This window comes from Aspergillus piperis (assembly GCF_003184755.1).
Source record: "Aspergillus piperis CBS 112811 unplaced genomic scaffold BO85scaffold_3, whole genome shotgun sequence".
Lineage (NCBI taxonomy): Eukaryota > Fungi > Ascomycota > Eurotiomycetes > Eurotiales > Aspergillaceae > Aspergillus > Aspergillus piperis.
The window spans coordinates 1,562,601-1,578,578 of NW_020291593.1; the positions used below are offsets into that span (position 1 = coordinate 1,562,601).

A 15,978-nucleotide genomic window follows, 5' to 3' on the forward strand; every position below is an offset into this window, starting at 1 on the left:
AACTGTGAGGTCGCGGCAGTATCAGAGACACAATCGACTCAGTCGAGCAAGACCATTCAGGTGACCGAAATGATATTTTGATACACCGTCCCTGGTCCCAATATCTGGATTATCGCGATGAATTGACACAACAGATAGTAAAGTACCTAGTAGAAGTTAGCAGTTGGGGCTAAGCCCGTTTGGTAGTAGTCCTCCAAGCCATTGAATTCAGATTTCCGGTCAAACAAGTCTGTTGGTTGAGAAGTCGTATTGCCACTGCAGTGGGCCGAATCGGCCGATGCCATTAGTAGTAGCCTCAATCTGGGGCCAGGGACCTGGACCAGGGTCTTCTTTAGCACTATGCAAGAATAATTGTTGCCCCAACCCACTTGACCCGGGTATTTTGTACGACACGTAGATTACCGGGCAAGATCCTCTGTCATTCGAATCGAGTGTGCCAAGTCAGAATGTCTCAGAAATGATTGGGGTCCGGTCCGGCTAAAAGAAGTTGTGTCGGTAGCCTATGTCACAAGCGATGATTCTAACTTTCTCCCCAGACGCAGGACTGTACCCGCTGCTGGTATGCCTAAGCGACGGGAGTCAGACCTGGTGCATCAAGACAGCCAACAAGAACTATATCCCAATGCGGTGCTGATACGCTCAGTGGCTAAGATTTGGGGAGAAAAGGACGGAGGAGAAAGAGAAGAAGAAACCAAACTATCGACAGTCACGAGGCTTCATAATCGATACTGAATGGAAATGGCAGTCGAGGGAGGGCCTTTGCCCGTGCGTGCTGCATAGTCAATTGGAAGGACTCATTCGACTATCAGCAAGCCACAACACGTTATCTGGCTGGTTGGCTGGCTGATAGGAAGGATTATCCATAGCAGAGTCGGATAGCGGCATTGTTGGGATCAAGACCGAGGCGTTGGCCGAATGACACCATGCAGCATGCGCCGTGCGACCGGGGATTGGAAAGACCGAAGAAGGTCGAAGCATCGAAGACGCATCGAAGGAACAGGCTCGACGAGGCTCAGCTCAGACGGTTTCCACTCCTACAGAAAGTAGAGTAGTTGCATCTTACCCCCTCTATCGCTAACTACTTGTTAGTATAGCCCTGCCTGCCCCCCAATAGCTACAAGGATGGCCGCACAGGATATGCAGCCTCGTTCTACAGGTGTTTTGGGGCAGGCGACAGGTTTATTAACTTTAGAGTTTCAGGGAAAAAATAGAAAAGAGGCCGAAGACGGATTAAGGTACGGCAAGACTCACTATGCCAAAGTCAAAATGCTCAAGGTACTGTGGTTGTTACTAATGATGATGATGCTCTATGTAATAGATTGTATTTTGAGTGTATGGGAGCTCGTAACGAGCAGCAGTATTTTTCAATAAAAAGCGGTAATACCAGCATCATCTGTTAATAACCAGCCACGGAAATCATTACGGCACATCATGGCAAGACCCCGGTATAGGGGGCGCAACGTTCCACTCAGTTGGGAACGGCTCTCTCGGCCGCCTTCTCTTTGAACTTCAGGACAGACATTGACGTTAGTTACTTTGGGTGCCCAGTCTAAATACTGCAGCCGGCCACAGCAACCGAAAACCTTACCACACTTCCAACGTGATAGATAACATGGATGACAGGTAACGAGTTCTCCTCTGAATAAAACCAACGATGAATATTTTGCAAAACGCTCTTCGGGCTTCCTCAGTGCTACTATAAATGTGATAATATCTTCATGACATATTGTACCATAGAATAAGAAGGTTTAGACGAGGTCCCTTAGGGTTCTGGCAGAAGGACGTAAAAGGAGAGGAAAATTAACAAGGGACCTCTGGTCTGACGATATGAATCGCGGGCTATGGATGGGACATGCCCTTCCCGTAGGATGAGTAGGGCAACGGGTATGAATAATTCAGTACAAACGAGCCATAACTAATACCTGTACGATAAAGAAACCCTGATACGAGGCATACTGTAGCACCGGCAAGGCGGAAACATGATCAGCCCTTGAAATTCTCATTTGACTCTGTGTTTCAATCACCGCTCAGCTTCTTTTCTTGTCTTTTTCTTTATTTTTTAAGAATTTCCTCAAGAAGTTACAAGTGTATATCTCAGAATTGCTTATAACATTGAGCTCCTGCGCCTTTATCCCCCTTATTTGACCGACTCGGTAAATCTGTTCTGGCGCACGTCTCCGACTAGCCGTCAGTACTATGATGTCATCGTTTCACCCGATTCTTTGCGTAAAGTAAAGAATCTGACCAGTGACAAATTGTAGCGTATTTACTGTGCTGCTCCCTCATTAGTATTAGTAAGGATCTACGAAGTAATATGTGCACAGATGCTTTGATTTTCAGTCAAGGCTCTAAGAGGATCGCATTACATCAACTAGATCCTGCTTTTGGTGTAAAGGGGGGTTTAGGGAGGCTACTAGTCGGTCACTACTCGACATCGTGATAATAACCACACATCCTTTGTTAGTACGGCTGAAAACGGCCACCATACCCTCCAGTCTAGTGCAGTAAAACATGAGCATAAGGGGTAGCAAGGGTCACTTCACACTGCATCAGCAGCCTGTGTGATCGTAGCAAGGAGTTCTCGGGTGCGAGATCCTGAGCGAAAGGAAACCGCAATCGAAGGCTTGGAAGCCTGTCAAGAGTGGGTCGCCGTTTGGAAACAGCCCCACGAGGCAGTGATTTTACCCAATCACAGTGACTTCTTGGCATCATCCCTGTGAAGTTGGTTGCCCAGTAGGTATGATTCTTTACCCCCCCTCCCTCCCCGGCCAGTTGCCGAGTTTGCCTTCTTGGACAGAAAGCAGTTTGCATGGACTAGTCACTAGTAAGTACTACGTCAAGGTATAGTAGCAGTGTTAAACTACCAAAGTCATGACTTGGCGGCACGTATTTGAAGGCTCAATTTCGGATGTTAGCAATGGTTGTCCGGTACCCCTGTCGCTGCATAAGTACGCAAAAATAAGTATGCCTTTCATAGAGAATTATGTGCAGTGCGACTGCCTGAATGTAAGTAATTGCTAATCATGCGCAAGCACGGAAACACCGCTGGCTACAAGCGGGTAACCTTTCTTTTCCACCATCATTTCTTCTTGGAGTGTGGGACCTTCGTTTGGCAAGCAGAGGTGGAGCATCGTACCTTCTGGCAGTTAATAAATTCAGGTAGTATCTAGGAAGTAATAAGTAGTGGTTGACAGTCTGGCATGCGATAATGTTTCTTATGAACCAATAATATCTCCATGAGGTCTGCACGTGTGAACACATGAGCACTCACCCCACCTTCAACCGCATTTAGCACCCAACTTGCAGTACCTACTCAATAAAATTAGGTTAGAGCGCTGGACATGAAATATGTAGTAATACAAAATCAGCACTAGTCAGCATGCTGTTCTGTCTGGCTAATGATTGTAGATAGTTAGCTTCCTAGGTGATACCCTGAAGTCGTACTTTTCCCTCTATGACCTGCAAACACAAACAAGGAATGAATCTTAAGTAGCAGAGGAACTGGAAAAGAAGTTCTAATTCACAAGTATGAGGATATGTGTGACTACTATAATACGTGCGTGGGCAGTCAAACAGTCCAGAGTAGTCAGTAAACATACATTTGAAGGAATACATAGCCCAGTCTCATATCTCTGGCAGCTGTCAACTAACTTGACTAATCCAATCCCCTCCTTCACCGGCTTCCGTTCAATGCGTCATTTTTCGCGCCATGAACTAACTCATCCCCCGCTATGGATCGTCAAGTTGATAGACACCGCCAGCTTGATTGAATTCCATGTTTCAGCCCAGTCGGTGGTGATTGCCTGATCCATAGGCATCTAGTTGAGAAGGAAACCCAGGGAAGAGGAAGCGGTCAGAATCATCAATGCACGCGAGACGGCGATAACCTAAAGCATGGGTCATCTTTCAGCTTCCCCTCTTTCTGATCAGCAGCATCGGCGTCTGCAAACGGGAGGGTCTTGGATTTTAATACAGCCCACTAACTGCCTATTGTATGTGCATGCATACAGAATGCACCATGATGGGTTGAATATCTTCCAAGCACGCACTGCAGTTACTCAGCTACCTAATCAGACGCTACTCTGAGAAAGTTGCAATCTCCCCTTATCAAGAAAGTTCAGCGCCCTTTCGCGGCTATCTTTGCATGATTGGGGTAGCCTATGAACTTTGCTGATTATCAAGGGCGCATACCACCTTGCGTCGTCAGCTGGAAACCGTTCGTTTGAAACTGATTAGGTGTCCCGTGATCACAAAGGAATATTTCCGCCACAGCCGCGATACCAATCTAGGACGGATCGGTCGGAGCAAGATCGGGATTTGATATCGTGGCTCTCACGATGATTACCTGCTCGAAACCTACACCCTCCTCCGGTAGGATACAAGAGCGTTGACACCCTGCCAAAGCACATGGTCATTTGCATCACCGGAGCCTCCATCATTGGAGGGATAAATTTCCTAGTTCAGGAAAGGCTAGGTAATCCGCGGACGGCCCGGCCGATATACGCTTGTGGTTGCAAGGTAGCTCATGATAGTCTATTTGATCGTAATCGATGTGAATAGGCCCTCATCTGCTTCATTATCGGCAGTAAATGCCCTGGCCGAGAGACTGTATCTCCATGCCGGACATTATCCTGGCAGATGTGCATCCCTAGAATATATGACAATGCCACTTGCTTGCATCTAGTCGGCCGTATAATGGCTCTACTGATGACATGCAAATGATCCTTTGTGGCCAATCCGGAATGTTCTGAGACGAGCGGAGAAATGCTTTTTTAGATTCAAGAGGCGGTGGTCAGAACGCGAGTCCACCATTCAGTGGCAGGGCCAGAGAAAGACGGAGTGTAAGAAACCTGAATTGGCAGATGGTTAGTTGATAGGACGACGATAGCAGCATCGCCAACTCAGCAAAATGGCTCAGCTTTGTGCGGGGTTGGGAAAACGCCCCGCAGCTTACTATTCACGGTTGCCTTCCATCAAGAATGAGCAAACGGGCTACTGCGTAATTGGCAGTTTCATCACCACCAATTATCCTGACCAAGAATATTAAGCAGTCCATTAACATGTAGGGGCAGCCATGCAGTGTCCGGTCAATACCTTGGTAGGTAGGTGGTACATAGTGTCTGTAGTTTGATCTGCTAGTGTCCATTAAGAGTCTACTACTTCGCCTAAGTCATTGAAATTGGAGCGACCGGAGCTGGAGCCACGGAAAAACCAGATCTATGGTGTCATAGGGCAGATACTGCAGAGAGAAGAAATGGATTCGAAAGTAAGATCCACATTGGGTGAATTCTGTTTGGATGAACCCCTTTCACGGCCTTCACCATAAGCTGCCTATCATCTTTGTTGCTTCTATCCGCGACGAGAGAATGAGAGAGGCTCTTTGACCGCTTCTTCATCCTCCTCCTGCTGTTGCCGCCTTGGTACTACCTTGGGTATCAAGGTGTCGTAGTCCAAAAGCGTTTGCCATGAGGAACTCCAAGCATTGCTCTGGGTGGTGCATGGGCGCGCTAGTTACTGTACCAATGGCCAATGACTTTTAGATAGCTTGGCGAATGTGCTGAAGAGTTTCGCCCAAAATACTACATGCACCACAGGCTCGCAAGTATTCATGAGTACGGGGCAGACCGTAAAGAATGAGAAATACGTGATTCATTTTGTGCCGATTCGTATCCCTGTCAGGTTACATGGAAGCATCATTGATACCTTCCAATCTCTTACCGTGGGATGGAGGACTGGCAGTTTCTGGGCAAGTTCATTCATCCCGTGCTGCGTTTCCACTTTCCGGCCCCTTCCCCCTTTCCGCACCGCCCCGACTGGTTTCACTGCCACTCTTTTCCTCAGCCTCAGCTTTGCAAACACGCGTGTAATATTACTACGACGGTACTAGCCGCGTTTCTCCCCCGCGTTGAGATGAAGAAAGGGCTGGGATGACTCAATCGAAAATCTCTTGCTGTTTGATTAATTTACCGACAGATTACCGCCCCTCACCCCCTCTCACTTGCGCTCGCATTCTTGTACCAACTACGAACCTAGAAATGCGAGTGAACCACTCGCAAGCTCCACAGTAATGTCGAGTAAGGATAAAACGGCACCAGCAATTATTTTGCACAACTCCCTTATCTTCCTTTTCTCCGTAATTTTGTTTTTCTTTTCCTTTTCTCCCACATTTTACCCACCCTCCCCCTTTCCTGGCGACACTTAAGAGGGAAAGAAACATGATTGCATCTCAAGGGAAATTAAAGGGCACTATGACGAAACGGGACAGGACAACTATTGCCAGCAAAAAATAGTATTTAAGTTTTAGGCGGTCTGCACATCCCTAGTCGGAATGCATCAGGTGACAATCCCCCCGATTGTCGGAAGAGCCCAATTCTTTTTCACGGTCGTACATGCAACTAGCGTCCTGGGGAAGAGGGCCTTGCTACTGCATGCAGTCTCTACAATAGTCCAGTCGTATTCTTTGGCTTTTTGGAGAAAAGTTGGGCGACAGGGATAAGGCAGGTTGGCATCTAAACCCAGAAACGGGAAACGAAGGGAGACCCCAGCGGGCGGGAATCCAAGGTCCACATATCTCCCCATAGGGACCGCTGTGCCGGTGCCTCAAGAAGGATCTGTAACATCAATATTGGCGATAACACGGTAATAGTGTTTGCGGATCGACAGTCAGGCATGCTTCGGATTCCCCTGCTCCCGCGTAGTGATGGCAGATACGTGGATAACTCCGTACTCCGTACCGAGTATCCGTGTATGCAGGACGGATTATCCGTGGGGAAGTTAACCTTTTTGTCTTGAGGAAGAGCTCGTTACAACTACTGTTAGCTATGGGGGTGAGATTGAGGAGGGTTTGATTGTATCCACAGACCTTCCATAGCAACTGACGTTCTCTGTTCGCCTTCCCCTTTTTCTTCCCTTTTCTGCCTTGTCTAACTAACGATTTCCCCCCCAATCCGCCCCCCTCCCGAAAAAGGTGAAACAACATACCTATCAGCTTCTCTGCCCCCCCACGATTGACAGTGATACCATCGACAAGGAGATGATCATCCAATAGATCATGTCCGTTCACTGTGCCACTGCCTACAGATCTCCAGGAGGAGGATTTACTGTAGGAAGTGGAGCGAACAGCTTCTGGGCATCTTACCAATTGTGGATGAAGACCAAAATCCTCGTGATCAAATACTATATGGAGTCCTCCGTAACAAATCTACCGAATTAGATGCTATGCTGCCCAGATAATAAAGGACGTGAATAGATAATGTAGGAAGGTCGAACGTTGGGGGAACCGGAAAGGGAAATGAAAACAGAAAAGGGCACTATTGAAATAAGTTAGAAAAAAGAAAGGAAATGGAAAAAAAAGGGAAAAGAAAGGTTAGCCGCTACTGTATTTCCCAATCATGCCCTGAATGCCAATCAGCCTTCGTAGAAGGACGGAAGGAAGGACAGAGAGTAGATTGGAGGAGCCTCATAGGATCTCATGATCGCGGCTAGTCTCATAATCGCTTGGGCTGCCGTTGCTATGCTTCCTGGACAGCTCACCCGTTAACTGACTTTGATCTTGGAGCAGGTGCCCAGCAATGACGGCCCAGTTTGATTAGACTACCTTATTGGCATACCTGAACTGAAGGTTAATAATACTTTCTATCCCTTTCCTGGTCCTTAGCCAACAGTATATAGGACTTGGAATTTCTTCCTTTTGGCGACTTCATTGCTGTTATCACCAAGTAGTACTCCTAGGTCTGCTTGACAGAGAATTCTTTACTTTTCCCTGGAGAAGACATTGCGCAGTTTTCACAGGGGCTAGACGCATATCAACAAGGCAACAAAAAAAAAACGCCTCTGTTATCATCACTGCCGTCCACCACCATCATCATTATCCTGATCTTATATCATCATTACCTGAGCGTTTTCATTGGTACCAGAGAATTGGTGCCCGCGTTTTTTTCAGACCTTCCTAAGACATTCAGGACTTGGCTTCCCAGATTACTTTTGCGGTGCGGGTCCCGCAGGTAGGCTAGAAGAGGAAGGAAAAAGAACAGTGTTCCCTACTACTCCGTATCCGAATACCGATTACCATCTTTGGGCTTGGTCTGACGTGGGGTGGGAAACGGTTCTAACCTGGTTACATGACGAGGGGCAGACGCGTGGGAGCTTCGTAACCAGAAATTCCCAGTTGACAATACGCAAATACGTATCTTACCAAACCACAGGTACGGAGTACGTCAGTAAGTACCCACTCCAGCTTTCTTTCAATTGAAACATCCATCGGTTTCTTCGAAATCGACTTCCAAAATCCTTCCCTCCGAACTTCTCCCTTGTCTGTCTGTACGACACCGCATTCGCCTGGATGGGAGACTCTTAAGAGGGCGAACACCAAGACTTCCCCCCTCTCCCCAGCATTTTGTTGACACTCTTTACTCCAGACATCTTCGCTCCCTCGACTTCCGCAAGTGGAGATCCCAATTTCTCTCTCGGGCGAAGGATAACGCTGGCACTGTTTCCTCCGTCGCATGATCAACTCTCTTACTCACACATCCTGGCGCCTTTCGCTGCAGGTCCTCTACTACACTCCACGTAACCGTGCAGCAAACTGGAAAAGCTACATATCGGACCACACTAGACAATCGCGACCCTCACGATTACTCTTGTCGGTCCAATCTCCGATTGCTCAAATTATCACCCTTCCCCTTTGGACCACCTGCATCACTGCGTTGGCAGGCAATCCTGCATTTCCTCTCCCGATCCTCGTCGCCGATTTTCCCTTCTTGCGCAGCCTTCCTCTAGTCTCCGGCCGGCGAGTGACGCCAATCGACGCGAAGCCGAATTTCCCTGCTCAATTCCAACAATAATTTTTTTTACCTTTACAGCCACGCACACACATACACACCTTTTGGCGTCTGTAGAAGCTACGTTCGGAGGGGCTCTGCTGACAGCTAAGCACATGCGCGGCGCACACGGCTATTGACTTGCATTATTTCGCTCACCAATTTCTGTTCCCATTACCTTTCAATACTCGCCTTGGAGCGTCCCTCGGTCCTCCTGCCTCGCACCGGAAAAGAACCTCAACCGCCGGCACCAACCACGGCCAATTGGTTAGGGCTCCACACGTCCTCGCATATTTGCTGCAGAGGGACAGCTTTCCCCGCGTACTAGGAGATCCGCCAACTGAGGAGGGGTAAAATTAGGGCACCAGAATAGGATACAACGCGGGCAAATCAGATCATATCAGGAAAACCTGACGAAAATCAGTTCCGGGAAAAAAAATAATAGGAGACCAAGGCTGAGGGTGCCAAGCCATTTATCATTTTTGGCTTTACTTGGGTTGACGACAAGACAAGCGATCAAAGAGCCTTCCCCCCCACCCGCGCTGTGCCATTGTTACACAAAGCCAGTGTCTGTCTCAATTGTTATCAGGAACCCGGATCCCGTACTCTCGCGAGCGCTCTCCGGCAGGGCTCTCCGCATTGCATCAGAGGCAGGCCAAGATGCAGATATCAAAGACAGAGCAATCCCGCTAAGCAAGTGGCTTTTGCATCGCTCAGCCAGACACGATCCCCTTTTTGGCTCGTATTGCATTCCTGCTATAGGCCACCATATCAGGGTCAACACAGCCGCCTAGTTACTGCACGTCGCTGTTCATTCGTCCCCTGAAGAGTCCAGGTGACTCCAGCTTTGGCACGGTTCACGACAGGTCTACAGTCTCACGTTTTGCAGCCGGGTGCTACGTCTGGCAGGTATCCGCAATGGCTTACGCCGCCGCTTCGTCGCCTTCAACCATAAATGGCGACACCCAAGCAAGTTTAAAAGTCACTGGCTCACTCCCGAAACCTCCAAAACTACATAATGTCAACACATCTGTTCCCCCCGCCCCCAATCCCTCCTCCGCTCCGCCCTGTGCCTCCATATACTCATATACACCTAACTCATTACGTCCTTCGCATACCTTCTCAAATGCTTCGAGCCCTTCAGGCACCCCTCTGCAATCAGCTACTGACGCACTCCGTGGTCGAATACCCTCATTCCCTTTGATCCCTCCAGCCCATCTTGAGCTTGGAGATTCAATGATGGCTGTTCCTGGGAATGCTAGTGCTTCCGGCTCGGGAGACGCGGCAACCCAAACGACAAACAAAGGTCCGGGGTTGATGCGCAGAATCTCTCGAGGGGCAGCCAACAAGCTCACTCGGAGGCGGCAATCTGCGACGCAGAATGATAAGCGGGACCGTAGCTCCGGTCCCGTTATCATGCGCAGACGGAGCGACAGCAAGACTGGACAAAATAGCTGGGAAAGTGCGCTTGAGTCCAGTAATGAAGAAGACAGCAACGACGCTCTGGACTCACTTGGGGTCTGGTGTGGCTCCGAGGCTTCTAGCTTGCAGAATGAGAGTTTCAGTCCTCCTACTCGCATCGTTAGTGCAGTCGCACCGAAGGTTGATGCGATGATTCAGCGTGGCACAGTCCTCACAAAAGTCACCAAGAAACGACGAAAGCAAGTGCGCTTCTTTTTCGACATCGATGCTGGGAAAGTTTACTGGGATATTTCGAACCCGACGAAACGGTTTTATATAGATGACATCAAGGAGGTCCGAGTGGGTGTCGATGCTCGCAATTATCGTGAGGAACATCAGGTTTCACAGGATCTTGAAAACAGATGGTTCACCATTGTCATTGCCGATGCAGAACGATTGAAGGGACGGGCTGTCAAGACTCTGCACCTGATTGCGCCTAGTGATCATACATTTGAACTCTTTACGACAACCCTCGAACACATTTCACGCTATAGAATTGGTCTTATGGCTGGCCTAGCTGGTTCTGGCCAGAGCGAAGCGGTCTTGAAAGCCCACTGGCAGCGTGAGATGTCCAGACTATATCCAAAGGGTTTAAAGCCCGACGAACTCGAGAGCCTGGATTTTGAGGCGGTTGAGAGTGTATGCCGCAGCTTGCACATCAACTGCTCCAAAAATATGCTCCGTGCTCAATTCTCCAAGGCGGACAATAACAACAAGGGCAAGTTATTTTTTTCCGAGTTCAGTGACTTTGTTGCTCGTTTGAAGGAGCGGAAAGATGTCAAAGCTATCTTCAAAGAGCGCGCTGTCAGTTTTGAAGGCTTTACTTTGGAAGAGTTCCTGGCATTTCTTCGTGATGTGCAGAATGAAGATGTCGAGTCTGACCGAAGCTACTGGGTGTCTATCTTTGATCGGCTTGTGCGCAAATCGAGACCCCGTGCACCCAGTCTTCCAGAGCACTCGGACGGAACACCTACTGGGGTTCCGCGTCTGGGCCTTGATGCCTTCACCTCGTTTCTATCTTCTTCCTGGAATGGGGTCTACGCCTCCCGCGCCCCCCAGTCCAGGTTTGATCGCCCATTAAACGAATACTTCATCTCCAGCTCTCACAATACGTATCTCCTGGGTCGCCAGGTTGCTGGTGCATCCAGCACTGAGGCATACATCAGCGCTCTGTCCCAAGGGTGTCGCTGTGTGGAAATCGACTGCTGGGACGGAGCTGATGGCCGACCCATTGTCTCCCACGGGAGGACCATGACCACCAGCGTCCTGTTTGCCGATTGCATTACTGTCATCAACCGATACGCATTCATCAGTACAGACTTCCCCCTTATCCTCTCTCTCGAAGTTCACTGCAATCCCGAGCAACAACTAGCCATGGTGAAGATCATGAAGGAGACCTTCAAAGACCAACTAGTCTTGGAGCCCCTTCTTACAAATACCTTCGTCCTTCCATCGCCCGAGGAATTGAAGCGTCGCATCCTTGTGAAAGTCAAAACTTGCGATGAAACAGATGGTGGTATGCGACAAGAATCGTCGGGTTCCTTGATTAGTGTTGGTCGAAAGCGCAGCTCAAGCTCCCCATTTATGCAACCGACGGTGCCCGAGTACCCTCCAGTTTCCAACCTTGTTCCTCTTGCTGGGTCTTCCACGGCTGGCCAGGATAGCGTCGATACTTTCCTTTCCCAGGACAGACGATCATTCACGACCACCAGCTTAAGCAGCGCCACGGAAGACAGTGATGGCGCATTGACGTCCATGAAAAGGGAACGGAAACGACGGCAGAAGAGCAAGATCACCAAGCCATTATCGGACTTGGGAGTATATACTCGGGGCTACAAATGGCATAGCTTCACGTCTGCGGAAAGCCAGCGGTATAACCACGTGTATTCGTTCGCAGAGCGTTCCTTCGAAAGTATCTGCCGTGATTCAGATAGCAAGGCGGTCTTCGAGAAGCACAACCGAAAGTATTTGACAAGGGTCTATCCGTCTGGCTTCCGTTTGAGGTCCTCGAACTTCGATCCCCTCAAATTTTGGCGTCGCGGAGTGCAGATGGCCGCTTTGAACTGGCAGACCTACGATGTTGGAATGCAGTTGAACCAAGCCATGTTTGCCGCCGGAACTGATCGCACAGGCTACGTACTCAAGCCCGAGTCTCTTCGCACCGTGACTCCTGGCGAAGATAAATGGAAGAGCACGGGGCGGAAACGCGTTAACTTTACTATCGAAGTCATCTCTGCCCAGCAACTACCGCGGCCTCGCAGCCTTGGACCGGACGATAATATCAACCCGTACGTAGAGGTTGAGATATTCAGCGCCGATGATCGAGGCCAAAGTTTTGTCATTGGGGAAGGTGGTCTAAACGCTTCGGCGCGGAGTGGCGTGTCAGGTATTGGCTATCCGCACCGTCGGCGCACAAAAATCGAGCAGAGCAATGGGTATAGCCCCATCTTCAATGATTGCTTCAAGTTTGCGTTGGAAACGAAGTATCCGGACCTCGTGTTTGTCCGCTGGACTGTCTGGAGCTCGCTGGATGGCCGCAGTGCAGGAAACAACAGCAGTCTTCAGTTGGCTACCTTTACTGCCAAACTCACCAGCCTTTCTCAAGGCTACCGCTATCTGCCTTTGTATGATGCAGGCGGCGACCAATATCTCTTTTCAACCCTGTTTTGCAAGATTACCAAAGATGGCATCACTCCCGCCTCCATTGAACGACCCGATACTGAGGAACTCCGCGCTGAGCGATTGGGTATTCTCCGTCAAATCGGTCAAACCGTGTTCAAGCGCTCGTCATCCACTGAACGGGAGAAGGAGGCTTTCTCCGATAAAGGTAGTGAGATCCCGATTAGCTCAGAGGACAACCATTCTCCAACATCCCCGACTTTGACGCCGACAGTGTCAGCGGCATCTACGTCTTCGCTGCCCCCTTAGCATCCATCCAACGGGACTTAGGCACAGTGTGAAGTCATTTCCACTCGTTCTATTCTCCGCTGTACCCATTGGGTTCATCTACATCTCCTTTCGCTATCACGCTGTGATATTTTCTTTCCATTCATGTGCAAGTATGGGATTGGCGTTTTGTCAGCTTTGGCTGCATCTTTCTGCATTTTCTTTTTGTCCTTTCCTGGTTTCTTATGGGAGCCTGAGGCGCATCACGGTCGCAAAACGGAAGCCACAGGCGGGCTCACATGGAAAGCATGATCTCATATCTTCGGACTTTACCTTTTGTTATCTATCTGGGGCGACGCATGGGACGATTCCGAGTCCTGAGAAGGCGGGTTCATGGTGTTATTTACTACTTGTGTTCTAGCTCTTGTGTGTGTGCGTGCCTGTATGTCTGTGTTGGCACTGGAGTGCCTTGATTTATCCGCGATACCCTTTTAATCTGGACGTTTTTGTGTTGCTCTTATGCGTTGCATGGCTGTGTGATTATCATTGCAGACCCGTTTTCCATTCTCACTACTGTTTTGTTTGCAAATCCATTTTATTTAGCATCTGTCTCGGGGTTTTTCTTTGGATCCGATGTGTCATTTCAGATATCAATTGTCGTTGCATCGGGGTCGCATATTAAGGGAAGAGGGAGTCACCGAGGAAACGGTTGCATCATTCGGCATCACTGGCGGGGGATCAATGCATTATGAAGCGAGGTTTGAGGCCTCTCGAGGAAGCTGGCTATCATGGTTTGGTCCACTGTCGCTAGAGTATCCGGAAGAGATCCTAGCCCATAACAGGTCTGTTGTTTACATTTTGTACTTTTGTGTGTTAATATGAAATTGCGGCTGGGACGCTTTGCTTCGATTCCGGGCCTTTACCCAAGCTTGGTTTATATCCTTTCCATTTATTCCTTCTCGTAGTTAGTATGCATGAGATTCAGTACCTTTAACAGTAGAGGCGTCATGGCTTCAGGTATAGGTCAACATACTCGGCCAACCTGCCCCAATGTGGGCCACCCGCCTCCCACCGCCTGCGGAAAAGGCAACGTGACGACTTCCGCCTCCGCGGATGGCCATCCCCAGCCTAACTATACTCCCCAAACCATTCATTACTCTTTAATTCAATCCTCCTCAATTTCTCCTTCTAACCGCCGCAATGGATCCTTTCTCTGCTGAGGGTGGTACGTTTTGTCCATTGAGCGATCACAAATACACACTCGCCCCCCCATGACCTCAAGCACTAACTAACATGCCTCATATTCCCCCCATAACAGAGCTGATCAACATCCACAATGCTTTCCACCAAGGTCAATACCAAGCCGTGATCGAATTCGACACCTCCGCTCTATCCCCCGAGAACCAACTCCCCGCCCGTGTTCTCCAGCTTCGCGCCAAGATTGCCCTAGGCCAAACAGACGAAGTTCTCGCCGATGTCGAAGGCGAGGAAGAGACCCCCGATCTAGCGGCCGTGAAAGCGCTGGCTCAGCAGTCGGCCGGAGATGCTGAATCGGCATTGAAGCTGGCTCAGGACCTCGCGGAGAATTACCCCGACAATGCTACTGTACAGGTTCTGTGCGGGACGTTGCTGCAGGCTCAGGGACAAAGTGAGGATGCGTTGGCTCTGTTGACCAAGCATCAGGGGAACCTCGAGGCGTGAGTTTCAGCCTTCAGCCCCCGACACTTGTCTGGATGATGATGGATGGAAGTGGGGAAGCTAATGGAGACTATGATTTAGTGTGGCCTTGATCGTTCAGATTCATCTTCAGCAGAACCGCTCTGATCTCGCCTTGAAGGAGGTTCAGGCTGCGAAGCGCTGGGCGCAGGATTCCCTTCTGGTCAACTTGGCTGAGTCGTGGGTTGGAATGAGACTTGTATGTGGTTTACCTGGATGCAGCGCATGCTGCTATTTGCTCTGCTTTTTTTGTTGTTGTTTGAGGTTAAGCGATGAAAACTAATTTGCTTTGTGCTTCTGCTTTTAGGGCGGCGAGAAATACCAGGCTGCATTCTACGTCTACGAGGAATTGGCTTCCGCTCCTAGCACCTCCGCGCCCCTTTCTATCGTCGGTCAAGCCGTGGCTGAACTCCATCTCGGTCGGTTGCCTGAGGCCGAGGCCGCCTTGACTGCGGCTCTGCAGCAGTACCCCGACGAGGCGGAATTGATCGCTAACTCTGTTGTGCTGATCGTCTTGGCTGGCAAGCCTTCGGAGGAGTTGGAGCAGTACGTTTATTCCCTATACCTCTCGTGATTGAATCTTGAACAATGTGTAGCTAACTCATGCGTTGCACTTACTATAGGCGCCTCGAACAGATCAACCCCACGCATCCCCTGCTGTCCGACCTTCAAGCAAAGAGTGAATTGTTCGATACCGCGGCTGCGAAATACGCTCCCAGAGTGTCGGCTTGATCTAGGATATCCGTTGCTTACTTGTGTGCTACTTGCATTGTTTTTTATTTCTTGATCTCCATCTTGTACCCCCTCTTCTTGCTCCCTGGGCGTGATATTGTTTCCGATTATGAATTGATACGACGGCGTAGCTATGTGTAATCTAGTTATTGTCCAGCGAATGCTTCCTTCCTTATCCTACTTTACCTGTCTAGTCTGTACTTGCCCTTTTCCCGTGTATTGTCATATAAGTGGGTAACTGGATTCACAGGCTGATAATTTTCATTACGTGTATATCATGTGGTGCGATGTCGCCTATTTGAGTCAAGGATTATAGACTTGTTACCTGAACCACTACAGGGAAAGCGACCGAAAGCAAGAGAAG

General features: G+C 49.3%; 2 protein-coding genes across 2 annotated transcripts; both read left to right on the forward strand.

Annotated features, from left to right (window-relative positions):
* Positions 1-9,737: 9,737 nt before the first annotated feature.
* BO85DRAFT_364638 (putative 1-phosphatidylinositol-4,5-bisphosphate phosphodiesterase Plc1) lies at positions 9,738-13,208 on the forward strand (the record flags this gene model as incomplete). The annotated part of the gene is made up of 1 exon (XM_025655704.1): positions 9,738-13,208. The coding sequence occupies one exon, from the start codon at positions 9,738-9,740 to the stop codon at positions 13,206-13,208; it is 3,471 nt and encodes a 1,156-aa protein (XP_025519222.1).
* Positions 13,209-14,284: 1,076 nt separating this feature from the next.
* BO85DRAFT_193615 (putative Coatomer subunit epsilon) lies at positions 14,285-15,912 on the forward strand. Its single transcript, XM_025654452.1, has 5 exons — positions 14,285-14,391; positions 14,485-14,863; positions 14,946-15,081; positions 15,190-15,428; positions 15,506-15,912. The coding sequence occupies exons 1-5, from the start codon at positions 14,367-14,369 to the stop codon at positions 15,612-15,614; spliced, it is 888 nt and encodes a 295-aa protein (XP_025519223.1). The 5' UTR covers positions 14,285-14,366; the 3' UTR covers positions 15,615-15,912.
* Positions 15,913-15,978: the final 66 nt, after the last annotated feature.